The sequence below is a fragment of the Triturus cristatus genome, chromosome 7, assembly GCF_964204655.1.
Source record: "Triturus cristatus chromosome 7, aTriCri1.1, whole genome shotgun sequence".
Taxonomy (NCBI): Eukaryota; Metazoa; Chordata; class Amphibia; order Caudata; family Salamandridae; genus Triturus; species Triturus cristatus.
Window position 1 is genome coordinate 431,921,657 of NC_140590.1, and position 14,498 is coordinate 431,936,154.

Consider the following 14,498-nt stretch of genomic DNA (forward strand, 5'->3'; position numbering starts at 1 on the left):
TGATGACCTTCTCCTGGGTAGCTACTGCTTAGTGAACCTGGTGGACAGCTGCTTCTTTAAACCAGATGTCATGGTCAATTCCTGCAGGCTGAAGGGGAGTAGCTCCTCTACTCCAAGGGAGATGCTGTCTGCTGGGCAAAGTGCTGGCAACCCTCTGGGGCTTGTGGAGGATGCACAGCTACAGGGTGAGTCGGGCCTTTGCAACTGTACAGTATTTGCTCGGCATGCAGGGTTTGGCATGAAAGGGCCACAGCAGTATTCAGTTCTTGCAAGGTTAACTATTCAGTGTGCTCTTCTTTTCAGTCAGTGGAATCTGAAGTTCTGAAATCAGGGAGCCCAGTAAATACTAAATGTAGGGGTGTTAGGTGAGTGGAGAGTAGAAAATGACCTATCCTAGGGGTCACTATGCCCCCTATATGACCACTTCCTGTGGGAAGTGGGAATAACCCTGTCACAGTTTTCTAATTTATGCCATCATCAAAATGGCAGCTCACCTTAAGGGTGTGACTGTCCTGGGTGAGCTCCATGCCTAAAAGATTTTTTTTGGTTCATTTATTTATAATGACAAAATACAATATAACATACAGGAAAGAACAGAAATAAACTTTATTTCTTTCCTGTATGTTTTATTTTATTTTGTCATTCATTGTTTTGTTGAGTCTTTTGTTAGTTATCATTGTAGCCATTCTCATGTTGTTGACTTGGGCAGTTACATGTATTTTCGGAGATCGGCTCCCTAACTATTCTATGTGCTGGGCTTAGGTTGTGTTTTATTTAATATCTGTGTTATTTTATGTGCCATACATGAAAATGAAGAAAAATGTATATAAAATCATTAAGAAAAATATATTTTGATAAATAAATGAACCAAAAAGATATTTTATAAATATACTCTTTGTCTGTGGGTGTACTTAATTCAATGGACTTACTGTCAACATTTGATGTAATAGTGTGAGGGAAGTTTTGTGTTTTTTGATATTTGTGATTTCCCTGTTGACTTCCCCACCTATTTAATTACCTCAGGGTCCCTCTCTTGTTTTTTGTTAAAAGGGGCACTTTCAAACACACCCAATCATGTGATCAGAGACAGGCTAAGACAAGAAAGTGTCAACTTTCTAACAGGAGCCTTTTCAGAATTGTGATTTAAAATCTGACTTCAACATAAGTTAGGATTTCAAATTAGGATTCCAGAAACAACAAACATGAACCAGTTATCTTTTCCTATTTGTAAATTACACTTATAAAATGTAATAAGGCAAATCTATTGTTATCCTATGGGAGAGACAGGCCTTGCATTCGTGAAAAATAAACTTAAGAGTTTTTCTCTACCAAGACATGTAAAACTAAAAAGCATATCTCCAACTTTTTCAATATCATAAACAGGAAAAAGAGAGAGAAAAAGAACACTCAGCTGCCTTCCCTTGACTATATATCAAACAAAAAGAGTGAGCACCTTGTTTACCTAACAAAGGATCCATTAGAGTCTCTCACTTACAGCAATGCAGGGGGGAAACTTCAGGGTTTTTAAAAGAACCCTCATTCACCAACCTAGTTAGTGACATGCTTCATCATTGGGTTCCCTCCTTGGAAGCCAATTGCCTTTAAGGTGTGCTTTAACGCCTTATTACAGCGGAACCGGTTGTTTTTAGAGTGAAATGAAAGGTGCAAGTGACTTTAAATTGACTCAAGTCACCTACCTAAAGGTATTTATTTATTTTTCATGGCCTTTAGATGTCAACGGTATCATTTACCCCTTATCATGATCAAACTTTTCAACCATTCATGCTAAGTGCCCAAGTGGGTCATTATGGCTTTTACCAGGAGCGTATAATCAAATGTACGTGTACTAAGACATACGTAAGTGATCCTGGTTTCAAACTCACTGTTTTTCAGAATCACCTTTTGCAATAATTATTTTCTATGTAGCACTACTCCACAACATGGATAGCTTTGAGGGGGTGGACCCTGTAGTTACACTTTCATCAAGGTGTCTCACCCTCCGCTACACCTAATGATCCTCCTCAGGATCATTTACTGCATTGCTGTAACTGAGAGACTCTAAAAAATTTAATTTACAGGCCCTGGGCACGTGTAGTACACTTTACTAAGAACTTATAAGTAAATTAAGTATTCCAATTGGGTATATGCCAATGTTACCATGTTATGAGTGTAGAGCACAAGCACTTTAGTGCTAGTTAGAAGTGGTAAAGTGCATCAAGTCCTAAAGCCAGAAAGAACGAAGTCAGAATAAACAGGAGGTCTGAAGAAAAAATGTTAGGGGGAGAACTCACTAAGAATGCCAGGTCTAACAAATATGATCTGCAGTGTTGGTATCTAAGGGTCATGAAGGAGGAAGGGTAGGCAGTTGAGCCAACTGTGTTTTAAAGACTTAGAATGTTGATCTCTAAAGTTTGAATTGTGGCCGTGAGATGGATTCTCAGAAATGGAAGTGACTGCAGTATTACTATTACATAGTACAGTAACTGGGTACTTCATCTGTTGGTTGAAGTGCACTAAGATGTGTACAATGAGAAGAATGCAAGTCTTTAAACAAATTTGATCCAGGTTGAAGCCAAAACCTTGCTGATAGTTGCCAGAACTTTGAGGTAATAGCTAAGCATCTATAAAGTTGTTACAATAACTGTTGTCATCTTTTTCTTAGGTCAAAAATCTGACAGAAGAAATGGCTGCACTGGATGAAATTATTTCAAAGTTGACCAAAGAGAAAAAGGTCTATCAAGAGGCTCATCAACAGGCTTTGGATGACCTACAAGCTGAGGAAGACAAAGTGACTGCCCTCTCTAAGATGAAGTTCAAACTGGAACAGCAAGTGGATGATGTAGGTTTATTGGAAATCTTAGCTATGCTGAGTAGTGTAAAGCTGAACCAATCTTATAAGAGCACTGGGAATGAGTGCTGAGCAATTCTACAAGTCTTTACCCCAGCATGTCTCAAAGTATTTTTTTATTCAATTCTGAATCATAAAAAAATTCTTATTTTAACCATATTCATTGAATTTTTATGTGGAAACTGTTAGAAATAGGATTTCTGGTAAGGCAGTTTCTACCACCCCTGATTCCTCAACCTGACCACCACGTGACACAGGTACCAACTCTGGGCGCAGGGCGGGGGACAAATGTACAGGACACTATTACGCTGCCACCACTGGATCCCACCCTCTGGTGAATCCAGAAAACACAATGCACTTAGGGGGATGATCTACCCTCCCGAGCTAGGGACACCTAACTCACAGTGCACAAAAACACATTTCCAAAGAAATGACAATTAAAAACAAACTTAGAACAATAATCCCTATACCATGTGACTATCTAAATGCAGAGTTTTGTAGTGCGGCCAGTTGCTGCTGCGGTACAGCGCAAACGCAAGTCCAAATCCCACCGCTGATCACCAATGTTAGAAATGGGATTTCTGTTTGGCTAGGACTTGCGCCAAAGCCAGGCAGAAACCACCACTCTAGTCAGGGCAAGGAAGTTACACGCCAAAGATAACCCCTGCTCACCCCCTTGGTAGCTTGGCACGAGCAGTCAGGCGATGTGTAAAGCGTTTGCGCGCGCACACAGCAACAACACCCAAGGCCCACCACCAAAAAACTCCACACAAGGTATTATATAAAAATAACCTTTGTATTATAACAAAACACATTAGATAAAAACACACACTTTACAATGTGCCAACAGGCACGGGCAGAATTTACAAGGGATTATATATACAGGGGACAGGGCCACATGGACCACTGTCAGGAATTAGCACTTTGTAGGAAATTAGCACTTAGAACATAGGAATAATACTTTAGAGCATAGCACATACAATCACTGTAGTACTAAAAATAGAACATGTAGCACACAACCAGTAACTACTGGTAACAGGTAAGTACCACCTACGCAACCCTAACCACCTTAGGAAAATACTGCCTAGGGAATCAGGACCTCACTAGCACCACCTGTACTAGGGAGAAAACAACCACCTAAGTATCACAATACCTGTAGGGGTAAACGCACATTACACATGATGCATCACATTCAAAGGTGCAGGTTAGAAACAATAGCGCAAAACTCACATTAGCCACCACCTGTGGCAGTCCCTAGGCCAACTGGCCTTGAAGGGGCAAGGACGCCCTGTGTCCCAGTCAGGTTTAGGGGAAGACTGTGCAGGAGGCGCAATCCACAATGCAGAGTCAAGGCAAGACTGCGCACGCAGTCGGCGCAAAGCGCCACGGGCCCCCAACCTAAACGTTGCAGCTGCCCACTAAGTGCTGGGCAGCTGTGGAACTGAACTGGGGCACCACTGTGCCTTGAACACCAGTATCGCAGTCACGTGGGGCCTCTCGGGACCCTCTAATACAAACAGTGCACCTTTTTGGAGCCTCGGGGCTCTAAACAACAACACAAGCCCCCTACGCCTCTGTGGCTCTGTAAACTACTGTGGGGCAAGGTGGGAGTGGCCCGCTGCCATCTGGGGCCACTCTAACACGGAAGAAATGCCCCGGTAACGTTGGAGCCCTCTAGGCTCTTAAACAAATTGCCCCCGTTCGTTGGAGCCTTCACGGCTCTGAACAAAATGCCCCCCGAGTACGTGGCAGCCTCACTGGGCTCAACAAACACAATCACCACGTTGGAGCGCCTCGCGCTCAGAAACCGAGGAAAATGCCCCCTTAGACGTTGGAGCCTTCCCGGCTCTTAAACAAAATGCGCCCCGTTGGAGCGGTCCGCTCTGGAGCGGGGCCGCTCTGCTACCGCCTCTCCCCACCCGGACTCCCTTTAACTCTTACCGGCTGGGGGAGAGGTGGCGAAGGCAGGACTCCGGTCTGCGGGGCTTTCACTCGCTGCACTCGGGGAGGCGGGGTAGGCTCCCGTGCTCTCCCGTCTTCTCTTCTCGGTCCCGGCGCGGACTCTCCTCTCGCGGGGCTTCCCTTTTTGGAAGTCCCGCCCACGGAGTCCCCACCTTCTTGGTCGCGCTAGGCAGCGGCCCGAGGGAATCCAATGCGCGGCTCGGGCCGCGGCGGTGATTTTAACTTCACAAGAGGGGTGGGCTCCCTTGCAATAAGCAATATACGGCGGGGTGGGCACCCGCCGTAGGGAAATAATTAAATAAGCGGGGTAGGCACCCGCAAGCGCACCACAATGCCGGGTGGGCACCGGCCTCCAGAATAAAGCGCTCCTAGCGCTACGGCCAAAGTGAAAGCGCTCTAGAAGCGCTGGGGGCACCAAATAAAGTGCTCCTAGCGCTAAGGCAAATAAGAAGCGCTTCCAGGCGCTTTGGGGACACAAATAAAGCGCTCCCAGCGCTTTAGGATAAAAAGAACCACAAAGTCCAGCAAAGTTCTTCCCTGCATGCAGCAGGGCAGGGGTGGGGGGCAAGGCTGGACCCAGAGCCAGCTCACTGGGCCTCCAGGCAGGGAGGTAGTCCAAGTGGCGGTCCTCTGGTCCAGCAGCAGCCCCCCTCAGGTAAGATCCTGGCAGAGAACAGTTTCTGTGGGGACACAGCCCCATTTTTATACACTAAAACCCTTTGTTCTTGGTTCAGGGTGAGGGGGAAAACCAGTCGCAGCAGGTTGGGGAGCACCCTTGATGTGCTCAGCCCCTCACTCTATTCACTGGCAGGGCTAGGGTCGTCAGTCGCACCACAGGGGGCGGAGCCAGCATTGTGTGGGGAAAACCCTGCCCTATTCAGGACCCAGGTGTACTCCTCCCACCCATCTAGCTGCTGATCTCCCCATTCACCACTGGGTGACTCATCCTGACTCTGGGGAATCCCTAGCCCATCACATGACCTCAACCGGCCAATCACGCGACAAGGCACACATTTTACACTGCACACCGAAGTGCCCACTTCTAGAAGTGGCACTTCCACACTAGGTACATGCACGCCGCACACATCACCGCGCAGCATTCAATCACACGAGTCCGCACATACCAAACTCGGGCCTGCACACCCCACGCATCAGGAACTACTAGGGACACATACATTCCCCATGCATTCCTATGGGAGGGCAGGCCTATCTCACCACATGCAGTCATAGTGCGCACACACTTTACCCTGGGACACAGGGAAAGTGCGCAGAAACGAAAAATCACCACACCAAGTCACCAATAAAAAGCAAAAAAGTTCAGGGGTGAACCTGCCAGAAGGGCCAAGTCCAACAGAAACTATGATTCACTCTGCTTTGCTAGCCACCCTGATAGTTGAGCATGTCAATTAAAGTCACTGCTAGGAAAAAGGAGGTTGCTTGCCCCTTTCATTGTATCAGTTAGGACATAGATATAATCCAATACTGGTCCAGTTTTGACAAAGCTGGCTATCCGGACAAGATTGTCTTTCAACTAAGAACTTGAAACTTTCTTCAGGATTTCAATTCATCAACTGTTTATGTCAACTGTATCAGTGTATATGAAAGACCTACATTGTGATAATGATTTTTCTGGCAATGCAACACATCATATGTATTCTCTGATATATCCATGACTATTATGGCCAGGTTTAGCATGCATATTAACATTTGTTTATCTGCCTTCTTTCGTAGTTGGAAGGAAGTCTTGAGCAAGAAAAGAAACTAAGAATGGAACTTGAAAGAACAAAGAGAAAACTGGAAGGGGACCTTAAATTAACTTCAGAATCCGTCATCGATCTAGAAAATGTCAACCAGCTAATGGAGGAGAAATGTAAAAAGTAAGGGCTTTGCAAAAGGCATGACAGTAAAGCCAGTGTGAATTATAATGCACCCTTCACCAGAGATGTTCATCATTGTGTTGTTAAATTTTACAGTCATGGACAGAGATCTTAACCATGAAAGTGATAGTATGCCAGTATAAAACATAGCATACTTATGTGGATCTGTTATAGAGCTACCCTAACATCAATGTATATAGTGGGCAGAGCCTTTGGTATATATGCACACATTGTTTAAAAACATATACTAAATATGCAAAAAGATGTGCACTGCAACTAGTTCAGACACATTACCAATCAGATAGATCAGTAAAACTTAACTGCACCATTCTCCATATTTAATGGAATTATAATAGAAATAGGTCTTAGGTGCATGCAATGGAAAGATACTGTGCATTCAATCATCTGTATATGTCTTTTTAAGAACATGTGCGGTATGTGCTAAGGTGAGCGGAATCTCTGACAAAAAATATGTTTGTCAAACCATCAGTGGCACTCTATTGCTATATATTAAATATTATTTTATATAGTACACAATGTTTTAAATATATAATTTTGCAAAAAAGACTAGGGGCCTGATTTAGAGTTTGGCAAACTGGTTACTTTGTCACAAACTTGATGGATAACACATCCAACTTACTACAGGTGCATAGAATATAGTGTACTTACTATACGACAGATGGGATATACATATGAGCAACCCATCTTCCAAACTCTAAATAAGGCCATGTATGTCCAAAGTTCTTTGTCCACTCGTTCATTAAAATTATTATGTATATAAACATAGCAATTTTGAATAGAAGCTTTACCAAATATATATTTAACTTTAAGTTTGCACAGCTTTGTGGTCTTTTCATTGGGATTATAGGCACTAATGTATTGTGTCTAATAGGAAAGATGTTGAGTTTCTTGAAATGCAAAGAAAAATTGAAGAGGAGCAATCTATGAGTACTCAACTACAGAAAAAGATTAAAGAGCTGCAGGTTAGTAACACATTTGCTTTCACAGTTTTATGGCTTTATTGCTTCAACATATTAAATAATAGTAATTTATTATTGTGGATGCATCTTTTTGTAACTGGTCTACAAAATGAATGATGCATGTATATAAAATGGCTATTTGAAACATTTGAAAACATAGATGTTTAACACATCTGTAGCACACGTGAACCACATTCGCTATACTGATGAGCATTCACTTGTGCATGCCGGAGTTCACTTTTGATTTCTTTATTCATGAGGGGTTTTTAGTTCAGTACATTTTATTGATTTTTATAATGAAAGCAATACAGGGAGAATGAGGAGGGAGAAGAAAAGATTTATCTTCCCACATCTGCCAGGTGCACAAAGTATAGAATAGTGTGGCCCATACAGATACAAATGATAAAGGCATGAAGTAATATTATGCTTAGATCCGTTACATAAGACGCAATAGAAGCAGTTGGTACATGGTTATGTGGATGAAATTGGACTGGTTGAAGTGAACCAGGTGGGACTGTCAGGTGTATACCTTCCACGAATGTACCAATGAGGCAATAATGGAAAAAGAGGGAAAGAGAGGGGAGTATGGGGGAGCAGTAGGGCAGGAACGAGAGGGGGAAGTCATATGATACTATGTGCAGGGAGGCTCCGCGAGTCAGAAATTATAGGTAGAGTAAGTGTTAGTGGCCATTAGATTAATGTGAGATTTCCCTTTCAGGAGAAGATTGACAAATAAAATGGTCAAGAGTATTCCAAATACCCTGAGAGGGGCCGGGCAACCAAATGCAGTGTTGACAGAAAAGGTTTCACGAAATGATTAGCAGTTGAAGTTTTCAAATTGGGAAAATGAGTGAGGCCATTAGGCGCTCTAAATATTTGGGGGCTTATTTACAAACCTCTTGCACTGCAGGTGCATCACTTTTATTATGGGAAAAGTGACGTGCCAGCGGCGCCCAAGGTGCTTGTAAATAAGCCCCTTGGAGTTTATTAGAAGATATATGTTTGTGAAGGTTAATTATAATAGATAACAATGTGGCCCCAACAGTGCAATGGCTTTTGGAGCTAAATCTGGAAGCTGGTGGAAAAATAACATAAAGGAAATGTTGTGATCCGTGTGTAGATCATCTGGGACAAATTGTAAGCTAGGTTCTGCTACAGTGGTTAAGAGCTCATGGACTAGCTGAATGGAGGGATATTTTTAGCCAGAGGTAGAAGGCTCCTAGTTTGAGGTTCATGTTTGACCTGGGTAGAAATAGATAGGTTCTATTGCAGTATGTGCTAAGGTTAACAAGGTTAACAAAGGAAGAAAATGTCCACTGTTGGCTTTCTAGCAGAGCAGGGTTGTGCAGTGAATACATCTAATAATGTATCCCATAAGAAATCAGAGATGCTGGCAGGGCAGGGAAAGGTTAGGACCGTTGGGATGATTTAGAAGCAGAAATATATTTCAACAATGATGAAGACTCTCTGGGGAATTTTAGGCAATTCTTAGTCTATCTTCAATATATCTTTGAGTGTTGACCTGGCTTTCAAGTAGACACCAGGGAGATGGGTCTGGGAATCTGAGAGGAAGGGGGAACTAGAGGAGGGAGTGTCGTGAGTTAGTTTTTGTTGTGATATCAGGGCTATAGTAATGGTGTTTCTGATTTATATACATGCTTAAGACAGGATCAGCACTTGTAGGAATTTCAGAATTGTATTACTGGATGATGCCATAATTTGTGGTTAGAAATAAAGAGTATCTTTGGGAGAAATTTTAATTGGAGAGAAGAGCACATGAGAACACAAAGGACATGAATATTTTTAGTTAGAATATGTTTTTATTGTGACTGGGTCAAAGAAGAGGTGTGTAAATACAATAAAAGAGTTAATCACAACCTTCTCTCGCTATGTTGCTGTATGTAAAACCAGGGGCTTTTTCTTCATTGGGTCTCTGGGGCTGCACCTCTCTGAAATTCCCTCACATATACCTCAAAAAATATTACATTGATAGATTTGTTTAGTGATACGATCGTAATTCTGAAAACATTGATGTATTTAAGTCTGTGCTGTCTGTCACGAGATGCCTTCCCCGTTTTTCTCTGAAGCAGGAGACAGAAGCCAGGCAGGAAATCAACTTTCTGCAGTGTGACGCACGACACAGGGCTTACCTTTCTAAAGCCCTTCATTGCCATGTAGTCTACTGTAGTATCCAATGTAGGCCTGTGATGCTGTCAGCATCAGGGTTTTGGTCCTCGAAGTCTGCATCCAGTGGCAGCTTGTGAAGCCTGAAAGTGGTGAGGTGTAAAAATGAAACCATGAATTTTCTAAGGGGAGGGAGCGCAGTGAGTGAGTGTGACTGCCATACAGTGGGTTTGGGAGGGAGAGAATGAGGTCCAGTAACAATTGAGGAAACCTTAATTAGAGCTCTGGTCTCGTAGTTAAGCAGGTGGCCATATAGCAATGTGGTGAAATCTCATGTACTTTAAATTATAGCTGCATACTAAATAGGAGGTAGCATCTATGTTATGTTGTAGAAGCTCCTGCTTTTTTGATACACTGGTGAGACCTATAGAACACAGTGCCACTAGTTGCTTCTTGACAAATCATTCATGCCCAGTTTTACATACTGGACCTCATTTTGTAAGATTACATAATATTGGCAAGTAAGGGGCCTGAAAGTTGGTAAACATACAGGAAGATACTGTGTTCGGGCACATAAATGCACATTGAGGGAGCACAAAACAGTTTATACAGTGTTAAATGTGTAATCTGAGTTTTCAGTGCACGATACAGGATCCTTGCACTTGCTTATGTGACTTGCCGATATTCACTAAGATTCACAAAACATTACAGAAAGCAACATTTTCAAATCAAGAATCATGACTGTTGATCTTTGGCCACAGAGCCAGATATCATCTAGTTATGGTATCATGAATGGAAAAATTGTGCCTGATGCGTGCAAGTACTTCTATGGGGCATATTATCAAGGCCAGGTGCTAATTATCGCTCAGCGCTCTTAGCGCGAGGATAATTATCGCTGGCCAACTCTGAATTGTATTGCGGAGATAGCATGCTATCAGAAACGCTTATCTCCAAAGCGATAAAATTCAGAGCGCAAGCTGCCAACTGTGCGATTATCGCTGGAAATACAGCGATAATCGCACAGGGTTTGGCGATAGCTTGCTGATAGGGCAAGGCATACTTAGCCATGATATCCACCTTCCATAGGATATCATGGCTAAGTCAGTTTCAAAGCAGGCGTAAGGGAAGTAGTGATAACAGAGGTTATCGCTACTTTTCTTGCCTCTATGCTTCTTAGCGTGAGGCTTGATAATAGGAGAAATGTCGCTTAGCAACATTTCTCCCGTTATTCTGGGGAGGAACGCCCACTTTGCATCTCATTAGAAATGCAAAGCTGGGCATTAAGGGAAAGGGCGAAGAAGCATGGATTCACGTGTTAGCGTGTCCTTGCGAAAAGGGCTTTAAAATTATTGCCGCTTTTCGTCCGAAAACGGATGCAAAAGCGGCGATAATTTTTTATCGCCTCATTGATGATAAGCCCCTTAGTGTTTTAAATGTTTTCTTTGTGTGTCTGCCTGATATTTTATGTGTGGTGTGTTATGTATATGTGTATATCTGTTGTGTATATGTGTTGTGCATGCTGTACGAGAAGTGCCTTGGTGTGCCAGCTTTTCTGGCAATTTGTACAATGGTCCCGCTCTGGCAAGGTACGAGAAGTCCCCGTAACTATGGACAGTACACTCTCTTCCTGACTGCCAATACACAGAATAATGAGCACAAACTGACAACAGTATAGACATTAGCCTGGGTGAAACCGTTTAGATTATTAATTATTGCTGGATGAATTTTTAACAATTTTGACTTCATATTGAACTGCATGCAAGGGACTGAGTTTTGCCTGCGATTAGATTGTCTAACTACATTTTTTTTATTCACACTGGAGCTCAAACCGAGCACTACTGAAAAAAAAAATGATCTAATAACAGAATCCATAAATCTCTCCTTTTAATCAGCAAATTACTCACTACACAGAATTAGAATAATTGACTCAGCTTCTGTGACAATTGTCAGTAATTTGAACACTTAAACTGGACCCAGCTCATTCACATGTTTATGCACCTAATACCTGCAGCTGTTCTCCAGTGTCTCAGGGGTACTGGATAAACCTGAAACGCATGCCCAGTTGGTTGGTGTCCACTCAGGATATGGAGGTGACAGACAGGTACACTTCTTAAGTGCAGGTCAACAAGGGAATCTGCCTCAGATCATTGGAATCAGCAATGTAACTCCATACTCATGCTTGGACAATACACACATTCAAGTGCTCAAATTCCCATATGAATATTCTGCCCCACCAGCTTTCAAAGCATCACAGGGTCACAAGGCTTACTGGCCCTACCCCACCCTATAACGAGTTGTGAAGGGTGGGGTGAGTGAGGCTAAAGTGTCTGATTGACATGAGCCCCTAGCACTGCAGGGTTTCATCCTGAAGTGCCGGGGGCTAACTTCACTCAACGTCATCAGGGGGAGGAGCTTTGCCCATGAGGCTATGGTTTTACTGGGCTAATGATGTCACTGGCCTCAGGGAGATCATTACCCCAGCAAATTTTGTTGCAGTCATCCTGAGATACGCTGTCTGCTCATGTGCACCAGGACATTTAAAATGCTCAGGACAAACGAGTAAGCGAGGCTGGGGAGAGTGCTACCCTCGGCCTGTGCATCGTTTTGTCTAAAAGGCATCCAAAAACTCAAACTAACAGTGGCAGCTGCCACAAACAAACAGTGGTGGGCTGGTGGAGGTGGGTATGCAGGAGGGGAAGTGTTGGGGTATTCCAAGGGAGGATCACACTGGGGGTGTTAGAAATAATATATTTTTAAAAAGTACCTTTCGCTGCTGTCCCCCTCCTGCATTGTGTTGCACCTTCTGTCCTCTTCCTGGTCCCAACAGCCTCTGGGACAGACTCCCATCCAATCCCAATGCTGCAGAGCAACGAGGGGATTGACCTGAGCGGGCTGGAAAGACGCTCCGCTCAGGCCAGGGAGTCTGTGGGGGTTTCTCCATCCTGCCTGTTCAATGCAGCCTGAAATGGCCAGCCAAACACATATGCTCACTTAGGGAGTGCACATAGCACTCCTTTTCCCCCTCAAACGCCTGGGCCTCATCCGTCCCTACAGCACTGGGTCACAAACAGCACATGCAAAATAAAACAATGCTAGAACATCATTTTATTTTTCATTTTCAGCCTCTGACCCAGGCAGTGGGGCGACGCTCCTCCGCTATTGTGGAGAAGGAATATAGCATGTTACAATGCACGCTATTACATCACATGCTTTTACAACGACCGTGTTGTTAGTACGCTATACCTTTACATCACAAGTCATTAGAACGACTTGCTGTAGGTGGCGCGTTAGACTTAGGAATAGTATTATTTACTATTCCTACTCCAGTTTGTGCAACAGCAGGGAAGGTGTTGGATTTCATATCCAATAGCTTAGCGCACCCTGCAGCAAGTTGTTCTAATGACTTGCGATGTAAAGGTATCGTGAACTAACAACGCGGTCATTGTAACAACCGCGTTGTAAAAGCACTGCGATGTGGGGTAGATTTTGGGGGTAGAAAGTGAAGGGGATGGAGCCCTGAAGCCCTAGATGGGGAGGCGCCTATGTCTGCATCCATGTGTGAGGCCAGACATCTGTAATTCACAGGCATAGATCCCGCCTTTTCCCATTTGGCGGAGGGCAGGAGTGAATGCAAGCATGTATGATTTGGTGCCTTGTCCTCGGTAATGGCAAGTGTTATGTTGTTACTGTATGTTATATATATTGTGCTGAGACCCGTGTTCATGCCAACTTCCCCCACTGTGACAACCCAGGCCAAGGCTTCAGGTCACTGACCCCTTTTAGAAGTGGAGGTGCTGTATCTGTTCCCCACGAAATTGATCCAAAAGACGAGCAGGTTTCTTGATCCCTCACAAAGTTGAAACAAATATCCAAGTCAAGCACAAAGGGAGAAATATGTGCTTATAGTAAATGCAGTTATCTATTTTGGCATTAAAATAGGCCCTATCTTCATACCCTTAACATTAATGCTAAAAGAATGACTTGATTTACAATCAATGAATGTTAAAAACTTTAAGGTAATGAATGTCATTGATTTAGTTCCTCTCTTATTTCGCATGCTTTGCTTAATCTTGCATTCCCTAAGAGTGTTAGCTATTTGATCATGTTGTGCTTCTGTATTTTTTTATGTGCATCTTATTACTCTTGCATATTGCATACTTTGAGTCGTGCCAGGTGTGTATGAGGGGCTTTGATTGAGAGCTCTGAAGCTGAAGGCAAAGCAAAGTGCCTGTCAGTGGGTTGGCCTCGCTGCAGAGCACTTAGAACAATGGTCATGTATTTCAGTTGCAATTTAAATTTTGTCTAAATGTGTGTGAAGGGCGCCCACAGATATAAAAATGCTTACAAGGCAAAAGCAAAAGAAAATAAAGTGCTTAAATGTGAGTATTTGCAGTGCATTTTTGGGGGTGGTGAAGTAAAGGAGATGTGAGGACGTGCTTTCGGGGGAGAGTGATAGGAGAGTGCTGAAGAGGAAAGAGAGGAGGTTGAAGATGTGCAGATGGACATTATTTGCATAGAAAAAGGGCATACATATCTAACATAAAGCACACTTAACTGAACGCAACTACTCATTCCACAGGCTCCAATAATATTTAATTCACAGATTCACAATATCAGAATTGAAACATTCCAATGTTAATTATTTAATTTATTTATAACAAATCATTGTTGTCACTCATTTACCTTAAACAGCTAACAACCATTGAC

At 43.2% G+C, this 14,498-nt stretch overlaps 1 protein-coding gene across 2 annotated transcripts in view; it reads left to right on the forward strand.

Moving 5' to 3' along the window:
- The window catches only part of LOC146809876 (myosin-3-like), a 290,498-nt gene that overhangs the window by 185,047 nt on the left and 90,953 nt on the right, over window positions 1-14,498 (forward strand). For both annotated transcript variants that reach the window (XM_085616730.1, XM_085616731.1), the window contains 3 exons: window positions 2,663-2,839; window positions 6,542-6,687; window positions 7,580-7,670. In XM_085616730.1, the coding sequence (XP_085472856.1) occupies window positions 2,663-2,839; window positions 6,542-6,687; window positions 7,580-7,670 (414 nt within the window). The remainder of the gene's footprint in view (window positions 1-2,662; window positions 2,840-6,541; window positions 6,688-7,579; window positions 7,671-14,498) is intronic.